This window comes from Colius striatus, chromosome 11 (genome assembly GCF_028858725.1).
Source record: "Colius striatus isolate bColStr4 chromosome 11, bColStr4.1.hap1, whole genome shotgun sequence".
Lineage (NCBI taxonomy): Eukaryota > Metazoa > Chordata > Aves > Coliiformes > Coliidae > Colius > Colius striatus.
Genome location: NC_084769.1, coordinates 18,540,896 through 18,555,207, shown reverse-complemented (window position 1 = coordinate 18,555,207; position 14,312 = coordinate 18,540,896). Strand labels below are relative to the sequence as shown.

The 14,312-nt window shown below is 39.0% G+C and overlaps 1 protein-coding gene across 4 annotated transcripts in view; it reads left to right on the top strand.

Moving 5' to 3' along the window:
* Positions 1 to 14,312, top strand: part of PLA2R1 (phospholipase A2 receptor 1) — a 51,901-nt gene that overhangs the window by 29,245 nt on the left and 8,344 nt on the right. For 3 of the 4 annotated variants that reach the window (XR_009819454.1, XR_009819453.1, XR_009819455.1), the window contains exons 20-30: positions 431 to 573; positions 1,390 to 1,507; positions 2,345 to 2,475; positions 3,034 to 3,178; positions 6,008 to 6,246; positions 6,772 to 6,940; positions 8,297 to 8,437; positions 8,812 to 8,928; positions 9,372 to 9,548; positions 10,236 to 10,265; positions 10,477 to 10,871. Coding sequence is in view for 1 of the 4 variants with exons in the window: in XM_062004870.1 (XP_061860854.1) it covers positions 431 to 573; positions 1,390 to 1,507; positions 2,345 to 2,475; positions 3,034 to 3,178; positions 6,008 to 6,246; positions 6,772 to 6,940; positions 8,297 to 8,437; positions 8,812 to 8,928; positions 9,372 to 9,548; positions 10,236 to 10,265; positions 10,477 to 10,694 (1,628 nt within the window). In the remaining 3 variants the exon portion in view is untranslated. Of the gene's footprint in view, positions 1 to 430; positions 574 to 1,389; positions 1,508 to 2,344; positions 2,476 to 3,033; positions 3,179 to 6,007; positions 6,247 to 6,771; positions 6,941 to 8,296; positions 8,438 to 8,811; positions 8,929 to 9,371; positions 9,549 to 10,235; positions 10,266 to 10,476; positions 13,348 to 14,312 lie in introns of those variants that run through there. The other variant, XM_062004870.1, reaches the window with a different exon arrangement.

Sequence of the window (14,312 nt, the reverse complement as noted above, 5' to 3'; positions counted from 1 at the left end):
AACTTGAGTGCACTGAAAAATCTGTTTCCCTCCTATGCAGGTCAGCAATTTATATCAGTACCTGGATCTTGCCAAAAAATTTCAATGTAAGGAAGTCAAGCTATTTTATCTGGAAGGGATCATTTTTTTAGCTTTCCTTTTTTCTGCTTAACTAATTTTTTTTTTTACACTTGATGATATAGGCATATGTTCTGTGACTCAGTGAGGTGGAATTGATTTAACCTAATAAAATCAAACCAGCAATAAAAGTATAAGCCTCATGGACCATCAAATCCACTGTAATGCATTATGTCCAAATGCAATTGATGTACAATCTTGTCTTATTCAACCACTAAAGGATACTCTTCTTAAGAAAATCTAAGCTAGCTCAGGAAAAAACCCTTTCCAATTCTTAAGCCAATATTGAACTGTGATTTTCCTTTTTCCACAGGACTCTGGGGTGTTGAAAACTGTACTGTCTCTCTTCCTTGTATTTGTAAACGTAAAATTCCATGGAAAATAGAGAAGGAGGTTCCAAAAGAACAGAAGCAACAAGGAATATGTCCCAAAGGCTGGTTGCACTTTGGATTAAAAGTAAAACATTTCTTTCTACTGTTTAATCATTCCTATATTTATGAAAGAAATTGGATTTCTTAATGATTATTCCATGTTTGAAGATCTTCTTCCTTTTTGAAAGCAGGGCCCTTAGGTTTATAACTACTGACACAGCAATACAAAGATTTATGGCTATTAAGTAGCTGTGCACAGTGAAAGTTGTTTTAATAACGTGTCAAAAATTTTACTTCAATTCAAGGAAGTGAATACTCACATGTGCAAAAGCTATCTAAGTGTCTTTGTGCATTTACTGTAAAAAGCCTGCTCCATCCTCTCTTTCCGATTTATGACAATTCCAAGAGCCTTTTATGGTCTCAAAACAGGTCTATGGTCCCTTGTGCTAAATGGATCCCTAACTGCTACCATCCACTGAAAGATGCTATTTTGGATAGGGTTCATCAAAGATAATTATAAACCAAAGTCTATTTGTAATTGAAGGTCAGAAGGCAATAATTTCATCAGCCATCTCTAAAATACATACCTTCCTTAATAGCAACGTGCATTGAGGTGGCTAGATATATCCTGCTGCTGAACTGCAGTGACTGCAAGGACGAATTCAGCTCAGATTATATTTGCCTTTAAGCAACCAGTTTGAATCCATGCCTGATCACAGCTGAAAACCGATATCAGACTGGTTGGAGAGGTCCATTGCAGGACAGAAACTATTGAGATATGTAATATTTAGTAACAGTGTGTGAAATGTTTTTGTATCGCTCTTACTAATTGAGAGATTGTTTTAAACTAGAGAAAAAATAAAAAAAACAGTTTTGAGGTTTGTTTGTTCTTTTGAAACAGTGCTTTTTGATACAAATTCCAAAGGATCCAGAGCATCTGCGAAACTGGTACTCTGCACAGGAGATCTGCAGTAGCTATGATGGGTCACTTGCTTCCCTCGAAAATGAACTGGAACAAGGTAGAGTACTGAATATATTGTTACATAAATAAAATTTCATCTTTGTTGAGTGCTGTAGTAAAATTTCAACTTGGATACAGATTTAGGATAAAAGATCATTCAGATCCTATTCGAGGTTCCACTGCTTTAAACAAGTTAGCATCTTTTTCTCAGTTTCCTAAAGTATAAAGATACACAGCTACGACAGGTACGTTTTGACAAGCAATTGTAATTTCTTTTGTGCTTACTACCATGCATTAGAAATACCAAAAAAAGAAGAAGGAATAGACATTTTAAAATTTGCAGTTCAAAATTTCTACCTTATGAATGTAACATCACACTGTTATGAAAGCAATCTCATTTTTATCCTTTAACAACACACAGCACCTGATCTATAGTACAGCACGCAAGTGTAGCACTAGGCTGGAACTGCCAGAGAAGTAAACGCCAGTATGTTGAGAAATATTTATAATCACTATTCATAAAAATCTGAGATTGAATACATATGTTAAACCATGAATTCGGAGGTGGGAGAAATGTCTTTGGCTATCTTTAGTTGACAAATCTTCTTTCCAGCTAAAACTGAGAAAAGGTTTTTCAGTGGACCAGTACTAATACTTGAGTCATTCAAGCTGGCATGAACATTTATTGAAGAGTTACTGGTTAATGTACTAGATCTTAACCCAGCTGAAGTTAATCAATTTACCTGAATTTGTAATTAGATGGCACTGAATCACCACTCATGTTCTTACTTTCTAGTAACTAACATTTTTCAGTGCTTTAATGCATTGGAAAAGACTTCTTCATTCCCTAAATGATTACCAGTTAATTATCTTTTATTCCTGTTTCATTTTCCAGCTTTCATAACTATGAATCTATTTGGACGGAAAACTAGTGTTTGGATAGGTTTCCAGAGTGATGATTATGATAAATGGGTGAATGAAAATCTTCCCATGTATTCCAACTGGTCTCCAGTTGAAGTAGTGCATGTGAGTATTTCCAAGGTATTTAAGGACAGGGGGAAGTTGGTTTATCCATAAAAATCATGACTAGCACAAAGACAAGGCCTAACTTGTTACAAGAACTTAGTCTTCTCTTAATTTTTTGCAGCTTCAAACAATTGTGTGGGCACAGGTTTATGGGGACAACTAGAGGTTAAAAAAAGGCACTATTGAGATTATTTACAGAATTTGTGGCTATAGTCCCATTCCCTTGTAATTGCTTTTAAGCACCAAAATTTGAATTATATGGTTAGTGTCATGTGCTGGCTCTGAGAAAAGTTTAGGAGTAAGATTATGAATTTCATATTTTAATGTTTTGTTTTATACCATATCAGTGTGTAGTGTTTTAGTTTGTTTAATGAAAGCTTGTGACTTTTTTATTATGAGGTTATTGTTTCAAATTGTAATTGAGAGTGTTCCTTGCTCTATCTAATATTTATAATGATGACTTTCACGTAATTATTCTTCTAAATTTAATGTAATAGTTATGCATTGTTTTTACACAGTGTCTTCTAAAATTAATATAAGGTTCTGTGTTGATTGCAGAGGCAGCATTATAATGGTGCAAATACTCAAGAGCAACTTCCACTGTGTACATTGGTATCAAATAACCCTAATTTTTATTTTACGGGAAAGTGGTACTTAGAAAACTGTCAGAAAAATTACGGGTTTGTCTGCCAAAAGACTCAGGGTAAGGTTTTGTTTTGCTTTGCTTCTATCCTCTTTTCTTACTGTAGTGGATTCTCTTCTGTTTTCTTGCTGCAATGAATTAATGTTTGGGTTTTTTTTCATCTAGAAGCAGGTTGTTACAGATACCTGTAAAACCAGCAATGTAAAAGATTTCTAAGAGGATTTAACTTTGATGTTTAGGCAGATTGGTTCTACAGTACTTAATAAATCCATAGTTGTGATGCAGAAGGAATTTCTAATGAATTTTACGTTTTCTGTCATGGCAGAAGAGTAACTGCATGAAATTACAAAAGGCAAAACTGAGGTTAATTCTGATGAAGGGATGATTTATTGAGTAAGGATGGGGCTTGCAATAATATATCAGAATAGACTCTAGGAAATGTATTTCTATGAACAGTGCGGACTGAGTGGCTGATCAAATGGAGTTTGGGTTTTCTTTACGTGCTTCTCTGATTCTATTACCATGAAGTTCACTTGCCAGCAGCACAAAGCTTTTGCAGGGAATGCACGTTATTTGGTTTCCTTGAGCCATGCTCTGGCATTGCCCCTCAGCCTAGGAACCTCTGTCATCACCAGGGTGCTGGGGCAGCTTTGGAGCCCCAGCCCAAGGGTTGCTGCAGCTCTGCCAGCAGTAACCTGCCAGAGCATGTTCCCAAAGTAGACCAGCAGCAAATTATTAGCCCTAAGACAAAAGGAGTGCTGTAATCTGAGTCTGTGAGGAGAATCCTTGGGTGCTGTACTTACTGCGGGGGTGATTTTTTTACAGCTTAACTTTATACATTATCTCTTAGTTAAGCTCTGGGTCTAAAGAGACAATCCTCACCCACAGGCTACATAGGAGGCGAGGGAGAGGGAGAAAAGTAAAACAAACATAAAATCTTTGGGCAGTGATCGCTTGTGGCTCTAGCAAACCACAGCCATATTTGACATCATTTATTATGAACTACAGTTGTGAGGAGTGCTGGAGTAATCCTGTAGTGTAGGAAAAACAAGTAAATGCATTTTCCCGCTGGCATGTTTTGTTTACCTCCTGAACAATTGTATTTTAACCCGTTGCTGCTGCTTGAGACATTTAAAAGGCAGGAAAGAAAACTGTTGCCTTAGTGTGGCCAGGCTGCAGGGTGTGGGGGGACTGGAGCTGCAGTGGGGGCTCAGGACCCTCCCCATGATTCCCAGCTGAATGAATGTGACCATGACGGAAGGTCCCCAGCTGAAGCGTGAGGGGGGATGGGGGGAATGCACTCTACCCCATGGACAGCAGAGCTCTCAGGGGTGAAAGAACCAGTCCAGTCTCCCCAGTGTGACACCCATGGCACTCTCCCAAACCATCAGGCATTTCAGCCTGCTAATTCACCAGAAAACTTTCACTTTTTTTTTTCCCCCCCTCTCCTAATAAATGTCATTTTGTGCAGCTTTTCAAGGCTGCAAGGGCTCAGTGTGAGGTTAGGCAAACACCAGAGCTGTGTATGGCAATATGTAGCTGGAGGAGCAGAGAAACAAGGAAGGGAGAAATGAGACTGCCTCTTCCTGGCTGTAGTGAACTGCTAGATTTGCTCAAATGTCCAAACAAAGTATCAGTTCCTGGAAAGATGAGCTGGCGCTATGCTTCTGCCATCCTGTCTGCATCCTGTCTCCCTGTTTTTTAATTATTCTCTGTAGGAGACTAAAATGAAATAAACCAGCAGGAGATCTGAAGTGAGCTCTGATCTCTTACTGATGCTTCAGTTAGGATTGTGTCAGCATTTCATTGCATTTCCTGCCTATTCTCTTTTAAAGCAGTGATATGCACTGAACGCGGAACAAAATAGATTACTTCAGCTAGCTCAAGAGCAGGACTTTTTCATGTTTAAAGAAGTTCTAGTTTACTATTTTAAGATGCTTGCTAACACTCCTCTCTTAGTCATAAAGGGAATGAAGCTTAACTTCATTTTGTAGTGACTAAGAAGTTTTACACATAGAAGTAATTAATCCAAACTGACAACAGGACTGAGGCATTGCTTTATTCTAATCATCTTGTTTAAAGTATACTTTGGGCATACATACAGGTCAGCAAACCATTTGCCTGCTGTAGGAAAGTAATCCCAGCAGCATCACAGACTGGGCTGGGATGGATAGTCTCTGTCTCCTAATTGTTTTCTCATGGGAGACACTCTTTATTTCTTAAATCAGAAATACCTACTTCTTAGTTTCATGGTTTTTTGGACATTGCTGTGTTATTTTATCATGAAGAGATTTAAGTCTCTATGCACAGAGGATTTCTCTTTAAGTGCCAGCATTGTGATCTTCCCTTCATTAGCTCATGGATGGTAAAGATGAGCTCAAAAGCTCCTTAGCACGCACTTTTACTATGAGCCGCAGTTTGTCATCCTCTCAGTTGTGCTAGTACAATTATTTGTGAGGCCAAGATTTGTGCTGTAAACTGATCTTGGGAATTCTTAAAGGTCATAAAAGAGATAATCTAAATTTCATGGAAGATATCTGAGATAAGAGCACTCTTCATCCCACTGCTATCGGACATTTGGGGTGTGCTCGGGTCCCAGGTGATTTTTTACTGACCTAAGAAGAGCTTACTCCCTGTGGGTTTTCTGTTTTTTGTTACACATTAAAGTCATTCACTCCTGTGATGAGGTCTGTGCTGTGATGACAAAAATGTCATCACATACCATTCTAATCATCATTGTCTTTTTCAAGTTCACGGTGCCTTCCTGAATCTAAGGAGGCTGTCAGTTTTAGATTTGTTTTTAAGGATAGTCCTGATTTTTTTCAGACCTGTTCTGCTATGTTCAAGCTGTCTGTTTTAAGAAACAAATCAAGCCTTTCTTTCTAACAGACACATCCAGACATGTCATCAATGCATCTGAAATGTACCCTGTGCCAGATACTTTAGAGTATGGAAATAGAACATATAAACTAATTCGTGGGAATTTTACGTGGTCTTCAGCTTTGAAAACATGCATGATGAATGGGGCAGAGTTGGTCAGCATCACAAACCAGTATCACCAAGCCTTCCTTACGGTCATTGTCAATCGACTGGGATTCAACCACTGGATCGGACTCTTCACTTCGGATGTATGTAGTGGACTCCCTGGCTGTGAATGTGGTACTGCACAAGAGTTTTTCCAGTAACAAGCTAATGAGTTATGCCATTCAGTTGAAGTCACAGGGAGTTGCCACCTGGAAGTGAAACGCTGGAAAGCTTGAACCCTAGCCATTTTTTGCAATGTAGTGTATAAATCTAATGAGAGCTGGTTTGGTGCAATGACTACTGAAAACAAAAAGCTATAGAAAACATTTAAAGACACACAAAAAATTATCTTCTAGTGTCAACACTGAAATTGTGGTGTTTCATTTATAGTTGCTTAATGGCCTAAATACCCACTTGCTGAAAACAGTGAGTTTGATGCAGTTTGTGATCTCCCAGAAGCTGGCTGGGAGGATCCTTGTATCTATCTTTTTTAAATCCTTCTAGACTTAGCCAACCTTCAGAGACATCAAAGACGTTCTGTAGTATCTAGTGAGGCTGCCACCAGAAGAAGATGAACTTGTATGGTGCTAAAGCATGTCAGAACAATGATCTGAAATTTGTTTTGGCAGAATGGGCTTAACTTTGAATGGTCAGATGGGACGCGATCTTTATTCACCTTTTGGGAAGACGACGAGTCCCAGGCCTTTGGCAGTTGTGTTTACATTGACACTTCGGGGCACTGGAGGAGTGCTAACTGTGAACGGATTCTGCAAGGAGCAGTTTGCCACGTGCCACCCAGTAAGTCAGTGAAGTTTATTTGAAATCTTTGCAGCTGCGAATACTGACGTTGGAAGTATGTGAAAGGAAATTAATTGGTTGGAGGTTAAGCAACAGTGATGATAGTACACAAAGTATATTTCAAGCATTTCCTTGTTATTTGTGAAACCAATTTTTTCCCTATAAAATATTGGCCATCAGGTGTGGTCCATAGGAGAACAGAAAGAATTTTCGTAATAGAAAAGAAACAGGAAAATTACTTACTCTTCAGTGAACACTGTATTATCTATGAGCAATGATGATTGCTAATAACTTTGCTTGAAGACAAATAAGTTCATTTTCCTGCAATCAACTGTGGCATGGGAAGCCTTTAGAGCAAAGTAAAAAATTAGGGTCACATCTTCATGGATTGCACATAAAAGATTTTCCAACTTCTTTGTACAGATAAGAATATTTTCCTTTATTCTAAAATACGTTGCACTTCCTGTGACACTCTGTCAATTATTTGGGCTTCATTTGAATCCAGAATCTGGCTCTTGAACTCCGTTCAGTCCAGGACTGTCGTCTCTGGCAGCATCCAGTTCTCAATAGAGTTCCTGTTTGGTGGTGTTGATCACCAGGGGTTTTACTACAGTTTGTTATAGCTTTTGGATCTGTTGAGAAGAAAAGCATTTCGGAATCCTTCAGTACAAAAATTATTCTCTAACATGGCTTTTGTAGCAAACTTGTCTGATTTTCTGATTTACTGCTCAAGTTGTGTAATCATATATAGCCTAAGGTTTGCTTCACTTTAAAAATAGTGTTTTATAGGATTGTAGCATGCACGTAAGACCATAGGTAGCATAGCTCAATCTACAGCAATGCCAAAAAGTGATGCTGGGTATCACAAAATGAGCTTGTAGAGTCACCCGAGGTCAGAGGATCTCTTTGCTGCAGCATGTTGCACACTGGAGAGGCTGGCTGCTGCTTACTGGTGGGAAACTCTCTTCTATGCCATGGTATTTGGTATGGAGTTATTTCTTAAGCTTAGTGGAGGGAAGCTCTGCAGTCCTTGGAAATCCCCAGCCCTCTGGGAGACGCTGAGCAGCTCCAAGCCCTCTGCTGTGCCCATAGTTTGCTTATAACTCTCTCTGCACACCAATACGGGTTGGATTGTCCTGATAACTGCTGTTGCAATCCAGCAAGGTTTTTGATCATAAAAAAAATCAGCTTTGCTTTTCTAATACAAATATGTACAACCACTAGATTCTCACTTTGAAAAATAGAGGCATGATGCAATAACATGCTTATTAACATTACTCCAAAACAACGTGTGGAATGTTATATTAATGTATATGCTGTTGTACCAATAAAGCTGTGCTGTTATTTCTGTCACAGAAAAGAAACTCCCTGCCTATAAAGGCTTGTGTTCTGAAAAAAATGTTCCCTGGATCAAATTCAGAAACAGTTGCTACAGCTTTTCCACAGTTCTGCAGGGCACAAGTTTTGATACTGCAAATGAAGTCTGCAAAAATCAAGGTGATTATTTTGTAGCTACAAAATGGTATTGTGATATCTTAAAAAAATACTTATTTTCTGAAATGACTGAAATTGTGGCATGTGTTTTCTCCAGTTCAGGTTAATGATTCTGTGATGATAGTGAGGCTCATAAACCAGTTATGAAATTGGAGGCAACATACATCAAAAAATGTTCCTTTCCATGTGAAATGTTGAATTCTGGAGTAACACATAAAAAGATATTTTCACTTTAGTTGCAAATCTAAGAACTTAAAATGTGTCAACTGACTTTTCAAGCTTGACAGTTAAGGCTCATAGTACCAACTTCTCGAAATGCTGTGGCACATTTTAATGGCATGGACTGTTTGAAAATTTGTTCGATGTTTAATTTGTAGGATCAAATCTTCTGACTATTCAAGATGAAGATGAAAACGCCTTCATTATGGAGGAATTACACAGTTTTGGTTATTCTGTACAAACGGTTTGGTTGAACAATCTGCTTGTTACAGACAGTAAGTTGAGGTTGGAAGAGAACTACATGTAAGAATCTGATTTTGGTGTTGGTTGTTTTAATATTAGTGTAACCATCTTCCAAAGCACTGACTTATTGAGATTCTTTTCACTGCTTATTACCTGTTTATGATGTAGTTAAAGCAGTCAAGTTTTTTGTCACCATTGCTTATTAGTATTCTGAATATTCCATATTATATGCATGCATCCATGTGAATGCCTTTATGTCATTCTTAAAAGAAGTTCTAGAGGCTGTCTTTTGTATCAGCTACACAGAATGTTTTTAAATACTTCATTTAAAAAAAAAAGTAGTATAGTGGCCAGACAAAATCCTAGCATTCCATAATAGAGTGGGGGTCTTTAGGTGAAGGTAAGTCCAGCTGAAACGGAGATATTTATCAAAATACTGTGATATTTTATAGTAATTTGTAACTTCTGCCCTTAGATGAGACAGTCTCCTGGTTTGATGGTTCTCCCTTAAATTATTCTAACTGGGGCATCAGAGAGCCTGAATTTGATCATCTCAAAGGGAATTTCTGTGTCAGCGTGAGGACCACAGATGGAGTCTGGCAATTATCTCCATGCAGAGAAAAAAGAGGCTTTGTTTGTAAAATGGATGCAGGTATGTTCTTCCATAAAAGTAGGCAGTTGTTTCCTTATAACCATTGATTTATATGTTCCATGTTATTTACTTACTTGCTCTTAGTTTTCATTTAATTAATTGTGTCCCTTGGTGTTAGGAAAAAATCCCCTCAACCAGCCAGGGTGACCTCCTTTTGAGGACCCTGAGCAGCCATTGCCTTATCACTGATTGCAGCAGCTTTTTTGTTATATGGGTGAGCCATGTGCAGAGCGTCAGGCTGACTTCCACAGACCCTGTAGGATGGGCTGTCACAGCCTGGGAGAGATGCACAGACATGATGTCAGTCTGTGAGAGAGCTGAAGTGTTTCCAGAGCCCACCCAAAAGGCCTGAATCACTGTTGGACCCAATAGCCTGGTGAACCAACTGCTGCACAATTCTGCTCGGGTATTTGTACTTTAAAAAGAGGATGAATATTGCTGCTCATCCTTGTACAAATGTCAGTTAATATATTCTGCCAAATTTAAGGGATTTTAGGTAACAGATTATGTCATGTTTAACTTGACTAGTTGGAATCCTATTGACATGAGTCAAATTAAACAAAGAACAACCTGCTCTTGTGTGGTTTTAGGTAGACTGTCTTCTCAGTATCAATATTATAGTGAGTATATATAGTAAGTTTTGTTAGCTTGTGGGTAATTTTATGACCATTCTGGATTCTATTTCAGATGTCAATGCAACAGAACCCTCTGAAAAAGGTAAATTCCTTCTCTACTTTGCTATTTTTTTACAAAGAGTAATGCCACATTTTGAGTGGTGAATTTTTAACTGTTAAACCTGCTGTTTAAAAAGTGTGACATATAAGGAGTCACAACATGTTTTCCATAAAGCATCTATATGTTTACATTTGGAATTATCTCTAATTATAGCTATATTTGCTTAGTAACAATTTCTGTCCTTCCCTTTTAGAGTCATACCATGGGCTCGTAGCTCTGGCTGTTACTGTGACATTAGTGATGCTGGCTGCCATTTCCCTTTTCCTGTGGTGCCTGTACAAACAGAACAACCAGCTCTTCCGCAGGATACTGTGGGTCAGAAATGCCTATTTGCCACAGATTAACACTGATGTTCCTGCTTTGGAAGAAAGCATCCTCATTTCTGATTTTGACAGAAGTGACAACAATTAATTGATCGGAAGTAGCAAGTGGTCACGTCTTCTGTGTGAAACTCCACGATCTACAGCGGTTTCCTCCTTCTCGGGAGTCCTTCAGGGTACCCATATCCAGAGAAACCCTCACAGCCATTCATATGAATGCTGTAGGGGCTCCCAACCTTGGAGAGCTTTTGCTTTGTGGCAGGATGAGGTGAGGATGCAATGTAGAACCACAGAGAAATTGGCTCCTTTGGGACAAGCCAGTAACTGAAAATACTCCCACACTAGAAACCTCCAACCACTGACATGGAGCAGTTGTGTCTGAGGCCCTGAGCAGTGTGCCTTTTTGTGCAGCTTTTTCCTTCAGGAATATTTGGCGTTTTGTGGGGTTTTTTAATATGTTACAGAGTCCACTTCTGAGCCAGCATTAAAATCTGGCCTTGAATTTAGGAACTCTGAAACATATTCCAAGCATTATGGGGTAGAGTTTTTTTTCTTAATCACCATTCCTTCTGCAAAATGAACAGTTATTTTTCAGACAGTGTGTTCTTGCCAGGTGGATTTCCAAGCTTGCAGAGAGATGAGATCACTCTTGACTTGGCAGTGACAGAGTTTTGGTAGTTTGGCCCATGATGCTAGTTCAAGTCAATACTTTAGTCTAGAGATACAATATCATCCTGAGATACTTTGTCATCATTAAGTTAATATATTCATTGGATATGCTTCCCACATCTGTTAAAGACTGAACTGTGTGATCTCTCACATAGGTTATATCAGAAATTGAATCCCATCAACCTCTTTTAAAGATATTTTTGGGGCAACATCTATCTGAAGAAAAAAACTGTCATAAATCTTGCTGAAGTTATGGTAATTAATTGCTTTATTATTCACTTACAGTGTTTCTGCAAGCAGTATTCATGTACATTCTTCTGAGACCTTGCTCTCAAAAGCAAAGGACTATATGTAAAGGAGCCACACTGCTCTTCCCAAAGGGTGCTCTGGTCCTCTAACCTCATGTAGCAGACCTTCCCAAGGACACTTTTCACTTTCAGTATTAATATTAAGGTGCTAACGAAGGAGATAAATTTCACTGACCAATCCTTCTAGAGGCTGATGGTTGTGAAAGACCCAGCTCAGGTCTCTGCACTACCTCATTTACAGCAGGCCAGGACAGCAACACTTAATCTCCGTGGGACTCCCACTACCTTAGCCAGTCCTCCAGCCATGTCTCTGAAAATTCCTGGAACATTTCAGGGATATGAGGTTTTATTTTTATTGCAGCATGAAAAACAAGTGGTTAGTCATGATGAGTTACTTCAGAATGCATTTACTGTGCCTTCAATCATCTCTAAAAGCTGCTGCGAAGGGCTGCATTTATTGTTGGGTTTGTTGGTTTGTTTCTTTTAAGATGACTCATTCCAACAATTTTGCAAGAGCCCTAAGATGGAGGTGCATTCCTCAGAATTAAGTGAGCAGCCAAGGCCAACCGAAATGTTTTTATGTAGTATTTGTGCCCATGCACAGGAATGTACAACTGCCTTTTAGTTAGATTTCACGTGGTCAATTCTAGAAATAAAAATTGCCTGTTCATGTCATAATCATGTTTAGAGATATTTTTAAAAAATAGCACATGGAATATTTCTGTGCTTGTTCACAGAACTGTTCAAAAACCTTATCAAAGAGATTGCACGTGGCTTTGATCCCAATACCATTTTCAACTTACTGTTTTCAGCCACTTCTATGAGTGTAGCTATCACAAGTTCTTAATCTTAGACTTTTCCATCATATAAATAGGTTTTCTAATATTCTGCCTAATGACGTGACCCCATACTTCAGTAATGTTTTAAAAGTTTGGGTTTAGTCCTCTAGATTTTTCTATGGGACCGTTTTTACATAAAGTCCATACTGGAGTTTTTGGACTACAACTTTTGAGTACCATTGCCACCTAGTCTGACATTTTATGGCTGTGACCATCTCTCCCTTCCCGGTGAGAATTTCATCTATTTAAACTACAGTTGGAGGAACTTAAACCAACAAATGCCCTTCATCACGTTCACTGACAAGTGGCTTGCAGGATCTTTTTTTTTTTGTGAGAGTAAGCTGCGTCATCTTTGAGGACATCTATAAGGCTGCAGTGCTGTTACCTGGTTAGGCAGCCTCATGTCAGATTTTGCTGTGGTTAAAAAAGGTGTATATTTTTTTTTTTCACAAAACTTGATGTAACTTTTGTCAATTTTCCATGAGGTAGGTTCCAATCATGTGAATGCATTCAAAGGACAGTGGTATAATAAATACAACTAACCTCAAAATAGTGATCATTGATTAACATCGACTCTGATGGAGATGATCTTGCACTAAGGGAAAAGCAGTTCAAGCAGTGCTTTCTTTCTGCTTTGAAATGGTTTTGAGGGAACAGACCCTTAAATATTTATTTTTAAATCTTTCATCATTTAGCTTTCATAATTGCAGGTATTATTCACTCAAGAATGTAATTGCTGATTGCTTTCTAGTCCTTGTTCTGGATTTTGTTACCATAGCTTTTGTTTGTTTTTCCTTAATCAGAGGTCTCCAATACTGTTCCTGATCAGAGTGTGTGGTGACTGTGTTTTTACTGCTGACCTTGATGATATTGGCAGTGGGATTTGCTGTATTATTTCAACTGGAAAATTAAAGCGTGAATAATAATATTCTGTACTGTAATTTTTCTTCAGTCTTTCCCCAGCTTTAATTAGCTGCCAGGATTTAGTGTCTTGTAACAGTTGTCCCCAGGGTTGACCCCAGATCATCCTGATAGGAGAGGCACAACTTATACCAGCCTCCTTTCTGGCTACATTTTGGGACCTGGACCCCCAGGCACTGCAGACAGTCACTATGTGTGGTGGCCCCAGTGTTTCCTGGACCACACGTGAGGATGCCCTGGAACCTTCACACAGGAGGTGCTGGGAGGAGAAAGGAGCCACAGCACTATCAGTAAGGATGATGGATAGGAACATAGTGCTGATGCACAGATATTCTCCCAGCCCATAGCCCACTCCCTACAACATTGGGAGCTAGGGCCACCAGGAGTGAATAAGGGACTGGAGGAATTTTCCTGCTGGACTATGAAGTCTGTGTTGTGTGGGACTCCTCTTTTTGCTGCCACAAACAAGATGGAGATCCATGGACTGCAGCACAGTAGCTTCCATGGCAGCACTGAAGTAATTTCCATGTCTAAGACCTAGGATCCCCAGAGCCTGAGCAGGAAAATGAATTATGTGCTTTCCTCTGCTGTGTCATCTTCTTTGAATTTGTTTTCTGAAAGGGAAGCGTTAGATGTTTTCGTACCACTCCTTTGCTTGGGGTATGGAAAGGTATCAGACACTACATTCAGGCCAACATATGACAGACTTTTTCTACCAGTTTTTAGGGTTTAGAAAACAATCTGAGTGCTTATTTTTGCCAGCTGTGTTCCAAGAGAAAATTTACCTCCTGGTCTCTTTAGCAGTCCTTGCAGCATGTCTCTGAGGGACAGAGATGTCTAATGCAGCTGTCACATCCCAGCTGGACAGGAGTTTGCAATGGGATTGGAATATGTGTTCTGGAGATGTCCAATGTGCCTGAGCAGAGCAAAAAACTCTGGCACAAGGCTGTAAGTGGGCAACGTGACTCCTAA